The 20,193-nt window shown below is 42.3% G+C and overlaps 2 protein-coding genes across 2 annotated transcripts in view; one reads left to right on the top strand and one right to left on the bottom strand.

Moving 5' to 3' along the window:
- Positions 1-1,203: 1,203 nt before the first annotated feature.
- On the top strand, positions 1,204-12,358 carry LOC104413696 (ALS2 C-terminal-like protein; the record flags this gene model as incomplete). Its single annotated transcript, XM_010024762.1, has 12 exons — positions 1,204-1,281; positions 2,800-2,927; positions 4,696-4,869; positions 5,440-5,533; positions 6,114-6,271; positions 7,778-7,846; positions 8,875-9,048; positions 9,924-9,966; positions 10,380-10,441; positions 10,537-10,686; positions 11,685-11,781; positions 12,057-12,358. Coding segments are annotated over 12 exons (1,299 nt in total), but the record flags the coding sequence as incomplete, so codon positions are not given.
- Positions 12,359-15,776: 3,418 nt separating this feature from the next.
- The window catches only part of JMJD4 (jumonji domain containing 4), a 6,601-nt gene continuing 2,184 nt past the window's right edge, over positions 15,777-20,193 (bottom strand). Inside the window, exons 3-6 of the mRNA XM_010024761.1 lie at positions 19,613-19,738; positions 18,648-18,915; positions 17,839-17,985; positions 15,777-16,178 (exon numbers count right to left, since the gene is read on the bottom strand). Of these exons, the coding sequence (XP_010023063.1) occupies positions 15,867-16,178; positions 17,839-17,985; positions 18,648-18,915; positions 19,613-19,738 (853 nt within the window). The 3' untranslated portion in view covers positions 15,777-15,866. The remainder of the gene's footprint in view (positions 16,179-17,838; positions 17,986-18,647; positions 18,916-19,612; positions 19,739-20,193) is intronic.

The following is a 20,193-nucleotide window of genomic DNA, read 5'->3' as shown; positions in this document are numbered from 1 at the left end:
TTGTCTTGGTTAAACTTCATGAGCTTGGCATGGGCCAACTATCTTGGAGATCATTAAGTCTTTACCTTTCCAATGTGAGCTTACCTATAACAAGTTGGCTGTCCAGTTCATTGAGAGTTTAGATGTTTTTAGGGAAAGCAAAAGGGATTGGCATCACTAGAATTGGCCTGGAAGTAAAAACATTTCTTCTCATGAAAAATACATGCTTAAAAAAACAAACAACCCCTTCCCCATTCACCAAATTAGGACAAAGTGTTTAGCATGGAAACTTTGTCGGAAGGGCTTTCCATAAAACCTCCATCTGTGGGGAACCAAAATAAAGCTGTCTTTTGGTTTGCCAGCTGCCAAAGGCTCCTTTAACTTCACAAGGCTTCCGGGTGGGGAGCAGTCACTTCAGTTTTCCTAGTGGAAAATTGGTATGGCCAAGAAGCTTCCCTTGGAAACCTTTTATTTTTGCCAGGATGGGTACTTTCCATCAAGAAAATCATTCCAACGGAAAATGTGTTACAGCTCTAGAAGTGACCACATTTTCTGGCTGGTATGGGTACATGTAAACCTTCGGGCCCAAACCATGGACTAAGCCCCAACAAGAAGAATCTTTCCCTGTTCATATAAATTGTCTTATGACTATCCTGCATCTTGGTGCTCCTTCCCTGAAATGTGTGTTACTCTAGGCAGCCATGGGAGTTTGGGAGGTAATAGAACAAGTCATTTAATGAATGCTTAGAAGCAGCTCATTAAAGTCCCATTGGCTGCACAGCAAGGGGCAAAGCTAATTCTACATAGCAGTTGCCTTCCTCTTTTCTCTTAATCATTTTGCAAAGAATGACACAAATGGCTAAAATCACCTAAAAGTCATAATATTGGAAGGAACATGAGTTTGACCTGTATGACAATTCTTGGTTACCATTCTTAGTATGGGAGCCTGCCTTTTGTTCCTTCCTCTAGAGAAACGAATGCAATGGTACTGTTCTTTAAAACCTCCTGACTACTCTGGACTTCTCTGTGCAGTGATTCCTGATGGATTATCTCTAGAGCAACTCCCATGATTTTGTCTTGAGCATTGCAATATATGTTGGGCTTCCAGAAAGGCTCTCATAATCTACAGCCCATAAACAGTCCAAGCCAGTGGCTCTTTGTAGCTGAATGTAAGCAGGTAGGAAATTAGTGTCATGAATTCACTGTTTCTGCTTTGAAATGAAGGGTTCTGGGATTCTGCTCTTGGAAGATGACTATGTCTATGAAGGGAACTTCACAGAAGATCTAACATTTGTTGGAAAGGTGAGCATTTCCTTCATCTCAGCCTTTCTATACAGTTGCATGCTTTCCAGAGGGCTGAGGGATTAATCTTCAAAGTTCATACTCTCCTGCTCCACTTCCTCCAGGGAAAAAAAAATTCCCTCCTTGATTTTTTTTTTTCCTCTATTATCGGTCTCATTCACAGAAGGAAGGCTGCCACTGAGAGACTTCCAGTAGCTGCAGGCTTTGTGCATTGTTTTATTTTGTGTTTTACTGTTTACATTGAGGGTTTTGGTTGTTTTGTTGGTTTTTGGTGGTTTGTTTGTTTGTTTGTTTTTTTGGTTTTTTGGTGGAGCATTTTTGGCTGTGCTTTGCAACTGTAGTTGTGATGCTTTTGTATTCTTAGAAGAAATGTTTTAGCCTTTGTAGTGGTTGGGAATACAGGAAATGTTGTATAAACCAAATGGAGTTGCAGTACCAGCACCAGAGTAACGTAACCGAGATGTTAACATAGCTAAGGGACCCTGGAAGCTTAATTTTGCAATCTGGACATTGCACTGACATGTTCAATGTTTTGTGGTTGATCCTTAACAGAAATATCTGGTCAAAGTGTTCATGAAGTGTCCCATTGCAGGGAAAAGTAGTCCTCCGGCTTGTTACAGAAATCAGTGATGAGTCTCACAGGAAGTGTGTGGTTATATCAGAACTGAACGGATGTCAAAATGGACACTTAGTAACGATTGCAAATGAGCCCTGTCATTTACTGACTTGTCATGGGAGAAAAAGGTTGTCATCATCTTCTTCAGCCAGAAGACTTGAGGTGGATTTTACAGAGATACTGCTTTGTCCAAAATGAATGTTTAGTTTTAGTGGTTAGTCTAGAAAAATCTGATCTTTATCTAAAGATGGACTGCTTCCTGCTATTAGCAATGAGGATTTCAGGCTTGAGTTCAAAGCCAGACTACTTACAATATTGTTTGGCTTTGGATTTTATATAATTAAAACCTCTAACTTTGAGTCAAGCTACTGCATGTCTTCTGTATTTGCCTCAGAAAATTTAAGGTTTGTCTTGGTAGCAGCAAACATTTTCAAAGTGTTTGTGGTGAATATCATATGATTCCCCTACCTGTGAGGCCAAACATGCTTGTGATTTTAACAGGCAAAGGAAAAACAGGGGAGATACAAAAGTTTCATGTGTTCAATCTAGGTTAGAAATAGCTATTGTCAAATTTAAGCCAGAAAAATTTATAACTCAAGGAAAATATTGGCTGTTTGTAAAGCATAACACAAATATTTTACTCTGTGACTGTGGTGGTCTTTCCCCTTCAGAGCCCTATGTGTGTCATTCAATAATAGTGAGGACGTGTTGTCTCCATTGACTGCCACCTTAATGACACTGTTGCTTTGGATGCTAAAATTGTGCACCTCTGTACTGAAAGTTGTTCTGAGTTTGTCATTTCAGGAGCTGGCTATGTTGAAAGGAGAATCTGCGATCTCAGTCCAGCTTGTTTCCTCTCTCTAATGAGATCTTGGCAGACTAACCCTTTTTCTCCATTGCAGGGAAAGCTGTCATTTGCCAATGGCTTCATTTTGGAGGGAACATTTACTAACAAATCAGGCCAAGGCCTTCAGACGCACGGCATCCTGAACACGTCAAATGAGCAGCTGGATGACCGGATAACCAAAGCGTGAGCAACAAAAGCTGACTTCTTTGGGTTATGGCTTGTGTATTGACTCTACCTAGACAAGGACTGGATCAATCCCTACAGGGATCAAGGCAGTCCTTGCTGAAAGAAGGATATGAATCTGTTGGAGCGAGTCTAGAGGAGGGCCATGAAGATGCTCCAAGGGCTGGAGCACCTCTGCTATTGAGACAGGCTGAGAGAGCTGGGCTTGATCAGCCTGGAGAAGAGAAGGCTCCAGGGACACCATAGAGCAGACTTGCAGTACCTAAAAGGGTCTTGTAAGAGAGATGGTGTTGTGATTTAATGGGGATAAACATTTTAGTAGGGCCTGTAGCAAAAGGACAAGGAAGAATTACTTCAAACTGACAGAGGGGAGATTTAGATTAGCTATTAGAAAGAAGTTCTTCCCTGTGAGGGTGGTGAGGCACCGGCACAGGTTGCCCAGAGAAGCTGTGGCTGGCCCCTCCCTGGCAGCGTTCAAGGCCAGGTTGGATAAGGCTTTGAGCAACCTGGTCTAGTGGAAGGTGTCCCTGCCCTTGGCAGGGGTGGTGGCACTGGGCAAGTGCCCTTCTAACGGAAACCATTCTATGATTCTATGATGATGATCTAAAAACTTGTTTATATGCAACGGAAGAAGGAGAGAATACAGTTTGTTATTTAATGTTAATGCCACATGGGAAGCAGAAAACAAAGGTTCTATTCCCGTCCTGCCCCCATCCACCCAGAAATACTCCTATCCTCAGACTGGATAGAGTTTTGGAGGCTTAACATTTTCAGTGATTGGTGCATGTTTGTGCATGCACACATGTTTCTGTGTATATAGACAGGTAGGTCTGAAGATACACAGAAAAATCTGGGCTGTTAAAATGCATCACTTGCTCCTTTCCTGTCCTTATGTGCAACTACATCAATATTATTACCAGCTGATAGTACAGAGGTGGGAAAAAATCCCCAAAACCAAGATATGAAGCACAACATATGAAGCTCTGAAAAGCTTGAATTGGGTAGTGCTCTATGTGGAGGAAGGCTGTGGAGCCAGGATCAGAGCTTCATGGGATGCTGATGCTGCTTTGGCAGGCAAAAGTACAAATGCAGGGCAGGAGTAACTGAGCTGAAGCTCTCTGGCCACATCTTTTGATATAGACTCTTATCCTCAGGGTTGAATCCTGCAAAGGGATGCTCTGGTTGCCCGGCTGTAGGGCCTGGGTTTAGCAAGTTTAACTGAAAGTGGGAAAAGTGGGAAGACAGCTGCTTGCCCTCTGAGGCAATTATTCTCGTAAAACCCAGTTCAATTTCCTCTATTTTCCTTTTCAAAACATTTCCAGTCCATCAGAGTATTTATGTTGCAGAACAGCTCCTGTTACCCATGCTTTTCAGACACCAGTAGCTACTGGTCGTGGTTGCTCAACTGTCTTACTGCAATCAGTCTTTTCTTCAGGCTTCCAGCTGAGATGAAGTCTATATTTAGAAAGATCCATAGGTGGAGCAGAAGGCCTGTGATCAATTCACCTGCAAAGATTCAGATTACTGATGTTCCACGTTCCACCAGGATTTTTTCTTTGCCCAAAATACCTTGTCGTTAGGACAATAGACTTGAGTTGCTTTTTGTTGAATTATTTTTTTTTCCCTTCAGTTAGGCATTGCCATGTTCACAGCTTCAATAATTATTGTGTTAAAATTGGATTCTGGAGAACCTTCCATATTTGAAGGTGAAGTCTGAAATAATTGAGGAGGGAGGCAGAAAAGCCTAATGCCACGTTGTGTTTCACAGTCAGTTGGGCCTCGAGGAGTTCCCTGTGGAGAAGAGGTGGAAGGGCATCTATGACCAGTTCCTGGAGTACATCCATTCTGGCTGCAAAGAAGAAACAGAGGAGTCTTTCATGGGGTTCCACATACAAACAAGCAAGGAGCTGCGAAAATCTCAGGAGTACCTCTTTTGCCAAAGGTACGAGTATTGCATGCCCTTATTGCAACAGAGGAGCCCATTTGTATAGAGAGGATGGTGGTTTACATTAGGGTCTGCCATGTGTTAAAGTTATTAACCCAAGCATTATCCATTTGTTCCTGCCCATGAGACAGGAGGATGAATTTTATGCCTGAATTTAAGGTTGTGCTATTGACATTCATTCTTATACATGAAAATTTGGATGGGACTGATTTGATTAAATGTATGCATCTGCAGATGACTCAGTCATCATTGGCTCCTCTTGTATTTGAGGGAAACCTAGCTGACATGGTAAGCTGATCCAGAGTAAATCCGTCTCTCCTTAGAAAAATATCTAAAACAGATCTGACAGGCATGTTCAGGATGCAACCCATGCTGGTTGTAAGGGGAGATGAATTTAGAGAATCACAGGTATCATAAGCCTGTAGAGCAATTCCACTGAAAAAAACAGAGAAAAATTCATTTCTAATGGTCTTACTGCCCCCTTGGAATCTACCTGCAATACCAATTGGGATTTATCGCAGTGCTTCATTGTGTGTTTTTTTCCTTCCTCACCTCTCATCTTTTCAGGGGGACTGAGGATGTATCCTGGAAGATAGAAGATATTCTTGAAGAGCTTGTCCAGCACCAGGGGCTTGAGTCACTACCGAGTTATTTAGAAAAGGTAAAGTTTTAAGCCATAATGTTCCATGTCTGCCCACCAGACCATGGACACGGGTCGTAGCAATTTTCTGTTGCTTTCTGTTAGCACATGCCAGTAACTTCAAGAATCTTCTCTAAATTAAGTGTGAATATATGTGTTTGTGATGAGGAGGGTTATTCTTTGTGCTTTTTGCACACTCGTTTTGTGTACAGCTATGCAGGCCAGGAAGTGAAAATAAATCCTCACTCTGGGTTCGCAAATTGTGTCAAGGGATAACCAGAAGCTTGAAATGATTAATAAACTTCCACGAATTCTCAGTGGTTGTTTTTCACTCACCTAGACTTGCCCTGAAGCACCCTTTGCTCTTTCTTAAATATCACAGCAAACCTCATCAGAACAAAAATTCTACTAAGCATATTTCTGCCTCATAATGGGAAGAGAATAGACTTGTGACAGCAAAAATAGACTAAAATTATAGTTGATTATTTCTAGGCTTGTTCTCCTTTCCTGACAAGAGAAGATTGGGTGGCTTTTCCATGTTATCATCTTCTACTAATGGCAAGAGCTGACTTGCAAAATTTAACTTTCCTCTATCATGCAGGCATTGAAGTCTTCTCTGCACCCACTGGGAAAGCTACTGAAGGCCTTGACAATAGCTTTTCAGGCAACATATTCTGGGATTGGGGCCAACAAACACTTGCTGACTATGGCACAAGAGGAAGTCAAGTACTATGCAAAGAAAATATGGGAGTTTTACCAGTAAGTCAAGCACATTGAGTCCTCCCAATGGGTATGAGCACAGAGGGTTTTGCAGTGTAGACCATTAGGGTAACTTTTTCAGGTGGCAGGTATGCTTTGTTTTGCAGCATATTTCTTGTGAGAGTTGCTTCAGAATGGTGCTAGATAAAGAGTTATTTGCAATAACTGAGGTCATATGAACCTAGGAAACCTTTATTATCCTCATCGCTCAGTACATGACCCAGGAGCTTTAATGTTACTAAATCTCACTGAGTTATAGCAGCTCAATGAGCTCTTGCTCATTAGAAGACTTAATTTAGATAAGCACAAATATGATCAAGATACCACACTAAGTAATGAGGACAGCAAAGTATATCAGAGCACACAACAGTGGTGTTCAATATATCTGTTTGAATAAAAAATAGCATAAGCTTAGCACAAGCCTCAACTCAACAGGTGTTAAGAACATGCAGTGTAAGCGCGTTGTTGAGGCTCGGCTGGTGTGGGTAGTGAGTCTAAAATGAGGTTGTTCAGTTGTGTGGTTGTGCTTTTGGGTAATTAAAGATTGGATCAAAGGCTTGATTGGGTTCTGTTGATGTCTGAGTATCATTTAGGAGAAGATACAAGAAATGCCACAGTAGGCAGAGGTGAGGAATTCTGCCTTTAGCTGCACCCAGGGTGGTATTGCCTTAAAAATAAAAGGCTGGATAAAAGCTCTGTCATTATCAGTGTAGCCTTGAATGCTTGAGGAAGACTGCCAGCTCTGTGATGAGGGGTTGTCTGTCCTGGAGCAGTCTGAGAACAGCAGCACAGCTGATGGGAACAAGTCAGATTTGATTCAGTTCATCTGAACCATGTTCATGAACAGCACATCAGGTCTGACAACCTGAGTATTGGTTCATGTGAAGGTGCTTCTGAGCTCAGTGCAGACCTTGGAAAGATTGCTTCATGCCTCAAGACCTTTCACATGCAGGGTGGGGAGGGAGACCCACCTTGCTCTGCCATGCCCCTGTCTAAGTTTCCTAGGCTAATACTCCTACAGCAAGAAAGACAACCTTTCCCTAATCCCCATTTTAAGATGATGAAGTTTTGGCTTGGAAATATCAAGACAAACCCAAGCCACTTTTTCAGAGTATGAACATCCTCCAGTGTTCATAGATGGATGAAAGAATTGGTTGGTACGACAGGTCCTGAAACCTCATGTCGCTTGAGTAGGAATACAAGGAGATGGTGCTCAACACACAGGATCTCCAGAGTGACCAACCTACTCTTCAGAAGCCATGGAGATTTTTAAATGCTTAGTTATTCCTGGAAGCTTCTGCTGATAATGGAGAAAGCCCTCAAATAGTGAAACTTGAATACTGAAACAACACTGCAAAAATTACAGAGAACTTTACTAACAAACAGCTCAATTGATGTCGGGACAGCTGAGCTCCTCACTTGTGAATAACAAATTACCCTTTAGAAAATGATGAGGGAGGGAACTAAACCTCAGTTTACAGAACCTCAGTTCTGCTGCTTTTGTAGGGGTTTGCTCCGCCTGGCACTGGAACAGAAAGGCCAACTATCTGCAAAGCACGTGGAAGGGGATATAAGGTATGTGTCACCACTGGTGGTTTAATTTTAAGCTGTTTAGACATATGGGGCGTATTCTAAAATACAGTAAGTGTTGAACCAATTATATTTGTCCATTTGAATCAGGTTTAGTGTCCACACTTCTCTCTGAGTGCAAAGCTTTCAGTAGTTGTGCTTGAAGCATAAGCACAATTTTTTCTATTCATGTTCTGCAGCAGAATAGTGGAGGTGTGTGTGGCACACAGCCTGGCAAGATTACCCACGCCAGCTACCGTGCAGCAGCATGGTTGTGTGCAAGAGAGCAGTCCCAGCGCTACCATGTCCTTTGCATTAGTCACAGGAACTTGTTCAGGGATGGTGACTTCCATACCAGCACTGAGAGAAAGGCAGGCCTGGAAATAGAGAGTACAGCATGGGAAATGTGGAAAAGGAGGTAGAAGACATGATATGCCTAGAATAATAACGTAGGAATAATTGTGGGAGATCCAGGTTTATGGTTTTTGTGGGTGGGAAGAAGCATCTCTGTCCAGCTGTCCCCATTTGGTCTGGATTTCTCTTTGCTGTAATCTGCAGCCGTCCCCATATGGGCTGAATGAAGCCAGGAAATTGGTGGAATGGTAAGGAGCAAAAAAGGGCTTTATCTGAATTTATTTGGTCTTTGTCCCTTAAGACAAAGACCTTTCATTTCTTAAGAGGACCTTAAGAAATAATAGGTCCGCTATTGAAAGAGCTCAGAAAGAACGGCTTGAAATAGGTCTCTGGTGCTCCAGGTTTCTCTGTGACTAAGGAGATGGTGTGGAGAAACAGTGCCCCATCCTGTCCTACAGCATAAAATGCACTTGCATCTCCAGCTTCTGGGCACATGCCTGAGAGTGTTGTATAGGTCGCTACTGTCCAACTGAGACACTGAACTCAAAGGTGGAAGAAGGTGGGGAGAACAAGAACACCTTGCAGTCCCAGAAGCTGCCTCTTCCATTGTCTGCCATGGGGCTCTTGGTAATGTCAAGGTTAGAGGTCTCACTGTAGGACTCTGCTTTTCTCTGCCACAGTGATCAGAAGGCATGCAGCATGGTCCTGCCGCTGATCTTGCCCTGCTTCTACCCTGAGCTTTTCATGCTCTACATGCTCTATCATGAAAGAGAAGATGACCTCTACTGCCAAGGCATTATGGACCTAAGTCTGTTTCCTGACATTAAGCTGCTAGAGTTTCTGGATGTGCAGAAGTAAGTGAAGTTTTTTCATACCAGGGTTCAACCTCAAGAGGGAAACCTCTGAAAGCACAGGAGGAAAGGACATACAACCTTTTCCTGGGTCCGTCATTGGCTGTAGCATGGAAGTTTTTCCTAGGCTGACAGAGGAAGTCCTATCTGGAATGCCTGCAATACTGTCTGGAAGGACAGCATTGACTAGTGAAAGCTGCTACTAGCTATGCTTATTTTAATTTTGTGTAGCAAAATTCTTCTTTTCTAGCTTAGCAAATAAATGGCTTCCTCCAGCTCGGGACCAATCAAACTGAGCTTATAAATGTGCCTTAGAAAGAGCTGTAGTCCATCCGATGGTATCTGCCATAACAATGTAGGCACAGTGTCTCAAGAGAGGGAAAAGGCTGTGGAGCCAGATGTTTCCTTCATCCATTCTTGCAGTTAGATCCATTTTTGGAAGTGACACCTGAGGACCAATGACTCAGATCCAAGAGGCACATGAGCTTTTCTAATACAGCATCATCTGCAGCTCAAGGAATTTGGCAGGGTAGCAGGAGACCTGGAATCTCAATTTGGCAGTTTAACTCAGTCTAGACTGAGTGAGAGAAATTGATTCTGAAAGTGCCAAAACTCTCCTTGATTATTACAGGAGCACCTGTGAGTAAAATGAAACCTACACTCAGGTTATTGAGTCCAAGTTATTAATTATTCCTGCAGCAGAGTAACGAGACAAGCAAACTCAGCCTCATGCACCTACAAAAGTGCATGAGTAGCATACTCTTAGCATGCATTTAGTAGCATCACCTTGAATAAGGAGATAAAAGCAGTCAAAATTGACTTGGGGTGAACACATGGAGATCGGCCTTCTAAATCTTTTCTCTGTAATCTCCTTTCAGACACCTGTGGCCTCTGAAAGATCTCACCCTGACAACCAACCAGGTAGGAAATAATGCTAACACCTAGCTTTGGTGTGTTAGCTGGCACCAGGCTACATGCTGGTGCTGACTAATGACGGAGCTTCACCTAAGTAACCACAGGGCAGAAACTGTACTTGGAAATAAGAGCTACATGATGTGTGTTGATTAGTTATGATTTGTAGCTACTGTGTGAATGTGAGCTCTGAATAAGATTGCTTTGAAATGCTCTGCTTGGTGGTGTTTCAAAGACATCTGTGTTCAGAGTGGCACTTTAGACATCTAAGCATGTTCAGAGTGGCATTGTCTACAACAGCTTTATTTTGCCCTCTTTTATGGGCAGCAAGCATGTTTATTTTGGGTCCAGTGGTGAGGAGCCATGTGGTGGTTCTCTGAGAGATGTTCTTATAGAGGCACAACTCTTTGTCTCCCTTTCAGAGGCGGTCCCTTATAAAAGACAAGTGTTTCCTGTCTGCCACAGAATGTTTGCAGAAGCTCATGTAAGTCACTGCCCATAGCCTTCGACTGATAACCAGGGATTTTCTATGTTCTGGGAAATGCCATACATTTGACATGGCTGTTTTCATACTGACAGCACCACAGTGGATCCCCGGGAAAAGCTGGTAATCCTCCAGAAGACATATGAGGAGATCGAGAGCACAGTGTCCCGGGTGGTGGAGAAGGACTACAAGCTCCCCATGGATGACCTCTTGCCTCTACTGATGTATGTTGTATCCCGAGCAAAGTAAGTGTAAGCTTTTCATTTCCCAGTCCTGCTGTTGTGTGATACCTTAATCAGAGAAAGAACAGCCATGTTTCCAAGCAAAGTAATTTACATGAAAAGCTAGGGTTTGTGTTTTATACATGCTTTTTCCTGAGCTGTATTGGGGTTTTTGTGTGCTACTGTCTGCCAGGTATGGTGTGATGGTGTTGGCCATGATATAAAGTGGCCAAGGGCTTCTTGAGTGTCCATCTTTTACCCGAAAGGATAATTCAGGATTGTGATGGGAAATGTGATCTTACCTGCATCTCAGATTACAGAAGAAAATAGGAACATGAAGCCTTTGAAGGCCAATTGTTAATGCCTTCCAGGCATTATCTGTGTATCTTGCATCTTCTGTTTTCCATTCTCAAGGGGGCACTGTGATCCAGTTTGAAGAACAGGAATGTCCTGAACAGCGACCAGTTACTAGACTTTCCCTGTGTAGGAATGACTGTGAATGTGACACATTTCTGCCAAAGAGGCTCTCTCTGTGCTGCTTTCACTGTAACTGCAGGAACCCACTTACATCCAGTAGAATGAAACTGTAAGGTTTTTTTCCTGGCAGATTTGAGTCAAAAATCCCTCACTGACTTCCTGGATGTGTTTGGTCTTCAAAAAAGGGTGAAGTGTTTAAACTTGGGGCCATGAAATCCAGAAGCTTCCCCTGTTGCAGTCATGTTGGATGATACAATTTTGTTTGCTAGGCAGCTTTCTCGACTGCAGGTGAGACAGGAGGGGTATAAGAGACTGTAAAAAATGGAGGAGTTAAAATTCTCTTATGATTGAACATCTTTCCTAAGATCCAGTCATGTTGGATACCTCAAGGACTCAGCCTCCAGAAAGTTAAGGTGATAAACAAGGAATCAGAAGTGGACTTCCAGATCCATGCCTCCTTCTCTCCATAATCTGATTTGAAATATATGCCCACGAACACCAGATGCCCATAGATTTGTTCTAGTTGTGACTTCTATTTTTCCTAGAATACAGCATCTGGGAGCTGAAATCCATCTGATTAGAGACTTGATGGACCCCACCAATCAAGGAGGACTATATGACTTCCTGTTAACCGCCCTGGAGGTAAGGAAATGTTTTCAGCAGTGACAGTTGCAAACTGCACTAGCCTGTCTTGAACAGTAGCAATGTTGATGTGCCATACTCTTAATTTTAGGGGGGCTGCTTATATGCCTAGCACAGGAGGTTATTTTCCTTCTAGTCTAGAGAATGTGCTTATTGTTCATTTGTAATGTGAATGTGCTGATTTAATACTGCCTTTGGGGGTCTCTGGAAGAGACCAGATTTTGGACCAAAGTTCTAAAACTTTTCCTTAACGGATTCCTCTATTCCTTTCCCAGTCTTGCTATGAACACATACAGAGGATGAGGCTCCACCAAAGAGAGAACTGCCATGTGACTCACAGCTCCTGAGTTTGGGGACCTGAAGAGAGCCTCCCTGCTGCACTTTCTTGACCAAACACAGTTGGATGAAGAAGCAATCATGTCCCTACTGTTCTGTCTGCCTTTAAAAAGGAAAGAATGGTTATTTATCAGATGAGGGTTTTTTGCTGGGTTTTCTCTTGGACTAGCTGTGGTCATAAAGCACAGACATACAGATGCTGTAGACTAAAAGCCTTCAATATGCAACTTCAGCTTGTGTTTGGGAATATTTTTGCAGAAAGTGGCCAAGGTGTTTCTTTCCCTGTAGTTTTATTTCCCTTTCCTACAAATAGCAACCTGCCTTGAAACCTCATTTAGCTGTTCTTTTAGACACTCTGTTTTGCACTGGTGAACTGACATAAGGGAGGTTATTTTATAGAAAGGGGTCAAATGAAACCATAAGGAACTATTTTGGTGGGACTAGTTCTGGTTTGCAGAAATGTGGCATGGAATGGAGAGGCCATCGTCATCCTCCTGAACAACCCAGTCCTGAAGTAAGGTGGCTTTTCCTGCATCCCTAAGAGGAAGGTTTTTCCATTCCTCTTCTTACCTATGACAAACTCAGTACCTCTCCATTGCATTTTAAGGCTGCTATTGACTAACTTCCTTGTTTTATGATACTTGCAAGTGTATATTTACACTCTGCAAACTCCTGTTAAATCTCAGGGATATCACACTTGCACCTTGAACATGCTAGTGCTGCTTTGTAATTCTGCAGGGGTTTGTGTGTGCGGAAGAGAAAGAACATGCGTTTTTCTGGGGTAAGAAATCTCAAATTCTGGTGAGAGAAAACAAAAACCACCTGGCTTTCTGCACTGACAGAGCTGCCAAACCACTGGTTTTCTGAGAGTCACAGCTTTTGCTGACAGACCACCCACTGATGCCAGTGGGGTACAAATCAGATTAGAACTGGGCTAGGTTTTATGCTGCCTTTATGAAAGGCAAACAGATATTTGGTATCCTGTTCCTATCAGACAAAAATAGTTATGTCTGAGTTGCCTGTTTAGAGCAAAAGCTCCTTTGAACTAGATTTTAACCTGCCTTTTTTAAGTTTTTTTACAGTTCAACTTTAAATTGTCCAGGTTTGTGACTTCAGGAAACAACATAACAAAATTTTACAGGCAGTTTCCTCCTGTTTATCCCAAGTATTATGCTTTAATAAATAGTACATAGATTACAACAGTTAATATATTGGTGTGATAATATCCTAATGTATTTTCACAGTAACTTTGTATTTAAATAAAACTGTTTGTTTAATTTTTAAGATTCCAGGCTCGCATACTTCTTATTCTGGTTTTGTTGCTGTCTTCAGGCATTTTAGAATTTGCTTTCCTCTTTATCTTTAGAATATACATGGCTCCCTTATTGCCTTGATCATTCATGGGAATGGAGAATTTGAAGTACAAATTAGTTTCCTAATGTAATTCTAGGAGAGACTGAATAAATAAAACTAATCTGTTCCCTGCTGAATCAGTAAGGAGGACATGGCTTAAAATTTAATATAATTTCCTGCAATTAAATTACTATTTTTTTTCCACCGTTGTCTTGCATTAAGTCTTAGTAGGCCTTATGAAAGAGGGCTCTTACACCTCTTTGGAGCTGAAGATGCTATGGTGTAGAGACACCTCAGGTAAAGAGAGAGTGAGTAGCTAAGACCCACCTTCCTTTACTTGAATGCTTCTTTAGTCACCTTATTTTCTTCCTTCCTTAACTTCTTTCTACAGGGAAGAGGAATTAACTGCAGGAATGATGCCTCTTCCCTGAAAACTGCTGCCTGGATTTTTGTATTACAGCAAACTCATGCCATCCGTCTAAATGAGGATGTAGTCAGCCAGACACTACAGTGTCTTAAATGGATCCTGGGGAATTTGAGATACTAGGTTCTTGGTGTAAAAGCTGGATTTGTATTTTTGCTTGTTTCACATAGCAAAGCCAAGCAGTTCCAGCTTTGCAGGATGTGAAATGAAAAGTACTGTTGATCTAAGCAAACCCTTGATAAAATTGCAGTGTTTAAAGGGGTTGGTGCCAATACCACTTGCACAGCATGCAGTGAGATGGGGGATCCAAGACCAAAACCATGCTTTCCAACCATTACACTAATTATCAGCTTTAAACCATTGTTCCTCACTTCTACAAAATCTCACCTTATTCATCTAAGAAAGCTCCAGCTGCCTGTCCTTGAGAATGTAAACAGACTTTAAGTAACAGCTGTGAACTTTTAATTTCAGAGCTGCTTAAAACTGGCAGTTTTCCCATCTAAAGAAACACCCTGCCAGAAGGTTGAATCACTGAGATGTAGTCACAGCTGTTTAAAATAAAAAAATAAAAAAAAAAGTTTGTTTTCTCCATACTGCATTTATCCATGCTTTGGGTATTAATTTTAATTTCAGGCACCACTTCCTACTCAAAATGCAAAACTTCTGCTAGAAAATAGGACATGCAAAATGCATGCATGTACAAACTACAGCATTATCTAGAAAACTGTGATTTTTTTCAACCTACTGAAGATTTCTATTATTGCACTTTCTAAACATATAATTAGTTGCTCTTACTAGTCGTCTGGTTGAAAACTGAGTAAGTTCTTGAGCAGTAATTCAAGTGAGCCCTAAAGGGGCAACTAAGGTAACAGTGTGCAGCCATTTGTGCTTCTAGGCTTTCTCACCAGCCAGTTAAAAGCAAGAGGGATACTTCACTAGAAATACTCTTTGAGCCCAAGGATAGCATTCAGGTTGCAAATTGTGCTAAATAACCATGCAGTAGTGTTATTTGGTGTGGTAACAGCATGGCTTTTTTAGGAGATAATATGAGGCTACTTACTTGCTTCCCTGATTAATCAAATCTCTGCTTGATAAAATACTGTGTCTTGAAATAGCATGTAGAAATGTGAGAGTACATTCAAGTTCCTTCTTTTGAGCTTGGGTGGAGCACATGCTTAAATTCTTAGTGGCAGATTTGCTGTCTGCACTAATTTGCAATCAGGACTTAAGCTTCCTGATTATTATGTTAAATTTAATCCTGCAGGCCCTTGGAGCAGTATGAAGGATGACCCTGCCTGAGACTTTCAGATTTAGATACCATTTTACAGGACACTGTTACAGGCAGCTCTTACACATCCAAGGTACAGCTATAGAGCCAGTTCAGGCTTCAATGGAATCTAACTAACTAGGGTCTCCTAAAAAAAAATAAATCAAAACCAAACCCATAAAAAAGAAAAGCTGAGCTGTGCCTGGAAGCAGGACAGGTCTTACAGTAACTTAGCTGTGACCAGACAAAGCAGAGCTTAACTGCTGGAGTCTGCAATGCAGGTTTGCTGTCTATATGCAGTGCTCTCAGTAGTGGGAGTATGGTGCAGACCACGGCAACCTCGCTCAGTGTAAGACCACTGCAACATCAGTGTTTAGTCCTGACAGACCTAAGCCTGATCCACAGAAAACTTCTTTTCCCTCTTCCCTGCAGGCATATTCACCAGCAGCGTTCAAAATATAATATTAACATGATTTAGATTTTTCTTTAATCTGAGGATTTTTTTGGGTTTTTTTCCTGCCCAATTACTCTAGATATGCAAATGGTGTCAAAAAGCACTCAGCTGTCTTATGAATGTACTCTCTCCCCACTCTATATTAAGGCGCTCTGTACTTCAACTGGAAGAGCTATTAAACAGGGAGAAGTTAGTCTTCTACAAACATTTTGCAAAAGGTTTGTTTTACAAAGAATGGAATAAATAGGAAGTTAGAGTAGCGCTGTATCTATTGCTGCTTTCAAGTGGTGGAGCAATGCCTCCGGAGGTGGAGAAAGTGACGTCAGGTCTAGTTTCTTGAAATCTTCATTAGCACTCAATGATGTTAACACCTTCACAGTCCTCTTTAAATCAAACACTGCATGGAGCATGCCCAAGGTGGAAATGGCAGCTTTTGGAGTGTTTTTTGCTGAAGCTTCGTCATCGAGGCCATTTTCCAAGACAGAAATCCTGTTCTCTGCAATAACTTTGAGGAAGTTATAGAACTCCTTGTAGTCTATACCTGTGCAAGACTTCATGATCAACTAGGAAAGAAAAAAAACAAAACAAAACAACAAAACCGCACTGAAATAGAAACAACTCTTTTCTTTGCAGTAAGAATGAAAAAACACTTTATCAAGCTAGTAATGACCTGGAATCATAAGTAACTGTTTAATCATACTTTTTGTAATTCCCCAGCGGCACTAAAATTCTTTACCTTACTTGAAATGCCACAAGCCTCAAAAGCAACACTCTCCTCTTTCTAAATGACTGTGTTGTTTGAAACTCCTTTTTGAAGGATCTCAAACTACCAGCATAAACAGCCTCAAGCTTTACATTTCATGCTTAAGGTTTTGGAAGTATATAACACTGCTTAGTATAGTTAGATATCCTGAAATCATCACTTCACAGATGAAGAAACCTGCTGCCACCTTCAGCTTGATTTTGCTTGTTTCAGATTCACTGTTTCATCATGAATGGTCTTCAAACCAGTTATTGTGTGTGGGTCTGTCTTGTCAGTTCTGTTTACGTGAAAAGCACTTATATTTTATAAAGGGGAACGTACATACTATGAAAAGGATAAATCTCGATGCTAATGCTAAGCTTGATAGAAGAGCAGTTGAAGCATTAGTTTTCCAGATAACATCCTAACCTCCCTGACACACCAAACAGGCACTGGCACAAGCATTTCCCTATCTTACTAAATATTCGATTCCTGCCACCCAGAGGTATGTGGACAGGCTTGAGAGGTGGGCCCACATAAACCTCATTAAGTTCAACAAGACCAAGTGCAAGGTCCTGCACCTGGGTCAGGGCAATCCCAAGCACAAACATAGGCTGGGCAGAAACTGGACTGAGAGCAGCACTGAAGTGAAGGACTTTGGGGTGCTGCTTGACAAGAAGCTCAGCATGACCTGGCAGTGTGCGCTTGCAGCCCAGAAACCAACTGTGTCTTGAGCTACATCACCAGCAATGTGACTAGCAGATCAAGGGAGGAGATTATTCCTCTACTCCACTCTGGTGAGACCTCCCCCTGCAGTCCTGTGTGCAGCTCTGAGGCCCCCAACATAAGAAGGATGTGGAGCAACTGGAGTAAGTCCAGAGGAGGCCACAAAGATGCTCCAAGGGCTGGAGCACCTCTCTTACAGAGACAGGTTGAGAGAGGTGGGCTTGTTCAGCCTGGAGAAGAGAAGGCTCCAGGGAGACCTTAGAGCAGCCTCCAGTGCACAAAGGGGCTGACAAGAAATCTAGAGAGGGACTTTCTACAAGGGTATGTGATGACAGGACAAGGGGGAATGGCTATAAACTGACAGAGGGGAAATTCAGATTAGATCTTGGGAAGATGGGTTTTCCTATGAGGGTGGCGAGACGCTGGCACAGGTTGCCCAGAGAAGCTGTGGCTGGCCCCTTCCTGTCCCGTTTAACAGTCCCTTTTAGCAACCTGGTCTAGTGGAAGGTGTCCTTGCCCGTGGCAGGAGGGTTGGAACTAGATGACCTTTAAGGTCCAACTCAAACCATTCTAGGGTTCTGTATTTTCCTGCAAAATGAAGTTGTCACCAGTTCCTACTTCTTGATGAAACATGTACTAATTCCAGGTACGAGGTTAAGGACTTCTGCGTCTTACAGCTCTAATAAGGTGGTGCAAAGCATCTCTGAAATATGATTTCCTAACACAGTCAGGCAACCAGCATCACATTGTTATACCTGGCATTGTAGGTGCCAATCATCCATAGGGTCTTTCCATTCATTAATTTCCCGCTGGACAGCTGCTAATTCATCCTGTAGGAAGCACCACATTATAGCCACATTGCAGCCATTCACCCAGTTGTGGTTAACAGAAATGGTATCCTCCTGAAGGAATAATTTAAATGGTTATTAGGCTCTAGGAATGAAAATGAGAGAAAACAGCTATATCATCACTGACGATGCAAAATGTAAAATCATATTCCTCAGCAAGGGAAATGCTTTGTGTTCAAAGGCTCTTTCTAACGTCTCTGATCAACCAAATCTTGTTTCACTCTGTAAACTGGCAAACATCTCTAGTTCCTTTGTCTGAGCATACCTTTCAAGAGCACAAATGTGGGAGAAGGCAGTTTGGAGAAAGGAACATGGTTCTTAATTTTGGTTTGTAATCATGAAGATCAATTTGCTAGTGTTATCCATTATTAAATTACAATTTACAGTTAGAAACCAAGATTAACCGCCTCACCATAGGTCCATCTCATCTAGCATCCTGTTTCTTAGTGACCAGTAGCATCTAATGATGAAAAGTTTAAAGGAGGGTGCAGACAGCTTCTTCAATGACCCAAGGAGCTTAGGAGTTCAGGCTTGCTTTTAGCCATCATCCTGAGTGGCCAATAGACCTTTCCTCTGTGAATCTCTCTGAACTTTCTGCAGCCCAGTTAAACTTTTGGCATCCACAGCATACTGTGGCAACAAAGGTTTGAACTGATTCAAGCCTGCTGGCTGATGATCTTTCTGTGTGATGAAAAGGATGGTATCAGTTACCTTACCAGATTGTAAACTTGATGATGCCATCCACTGGGGATGAAGACTATCTCCCCTGCTTCCTGCACAATCTCCACAGGTGGTTGACTTTGGTTGTAGCGAGGGTAAACACTCCTGTCCTGAAGGCCAGGGGCAGTCACGTCAAAGGGCAGGTTGCCGTGGCGGTCTTTCAGATACTCCTCCTGTCCTGCAGGGTACAACAGCCATTTCTTTCTCCCACATATATTGGCTGACCAGCTATAGGAACGGAAGACATCAGCATGGAATGGAGTCCTGTGGGGCAAATCAGAGTTTTAAGTGAAGACAATGCTTAAAAGCTGTAAGATAAATTAAAATCTCTGAGAATCACACAAACATACAGAAATCAACCTTCACTATGCAAACCTGATCCAAAACTGTCATCCTCTTAATTTTGATTGTTTTATATTAAAAGGCCACTATATCTACATAGTATTGCAGCCTTTTATATCCCATGTTTCTCCATCAGTTAGTTTTGAACTTGTCCCACAGATACCTCAATGACAAGAGATTCTGTGATGTGAACTGATGAGAATACTTTAAAGGTAACTTTATCAAACAACACCAGACTTAAATTTTCACCTGCAAAATATTTGATCAACTCATCAGCACTGCTCCAAGGCTGCTTCTGACTTTGCAAATCACAAGTGCCTGATGATCCCCAGGGAGATTCTGCTCTGAAACTTTATAAAAGCTAGCTGATCTTGTGGGTATGATTCAGGGCTTTTTGAAGCACAAAGGAACTTTAGCTGGCTGCAAAAGTACAGCTCACATCCAGAACCATAAGAGCTGCTTGAGAAACAAGACTGGCTGGGTTCAGGTACAGCACTATGCAGTAAGGCCACACTTCCTCTGCAGCATGATGCTATCCTGAAGGACAATGTGAACCCCCCCTGTAATAGTAATCTTAGAAAAAGAGGATGTAAGAATGACAGAAACCACACTGCCTTACCATGAACCTTTAGGTCCCATGTAGACAAACCGGTAATCATCCACAGCTATAGCATCCCAGTATTCATTCAGCCAGTCGGATGAGAAATACACAGGGGTTGTATAAACATCTTGCTCAGGGAAAGCTCTTAAAAAGATAATGTGTTGGAAATGGGTCTCAGAAAAATGCAACATTGCTCTTTTTACCTCAGTTTTCAAAACCCAGGTGCAAAGACCAAACAGGTCTCTACCATGCCATTAATACTTAGCTGCTGTCTCCTTTACATTATTCATTACAGTGAGTCCAGAGGAGGCCACAAAGATGCTCTAAGGGCTGGAGCTATGCTATGGAGACAGGCTCAGAGAGCTGGGCTTGATCAGCCCAGAGACAAGAAGGCTCCAGGGAGACCTTAGAGCAGCCTCCAGTGCATAAAGGGGACAACAAGAAAGCTGGGGAGGGGTTTTTGACAGGGGCAGGTGATGATAGGACAAGGGGCTTTAAACTGACAGAGGGGAGATTTAGATGAGAGCTTAGGAAGTTCTTCCCTGGGAGGATGGTGAGGCCCTGGAACAGGTTGCCCAGAGAAGCTGTGGCTGGCCCAT

The sequence above is a fragment of the Nestor notabilis genome, unplaced genomic scaffold, assembly GCF_000696875.1.
Source record: "Nestor notabilis isolate BGI_N333 unplaced genomic scaffold, ASM69687v1 scaffold4712, whole genome shotgun sequence".
NCBI classification, from domain to species: domain Eukaryota; kingdom Metazoa; phylum Chordata; class Aves; order Psittaciformes; family Psittacidae; genus Nestor; species Nestor notabilis.
Note: the sequence above shows the minus strand (reverse complement) of the source record. Positions and strands in the feature narration are given on the sequence as shown.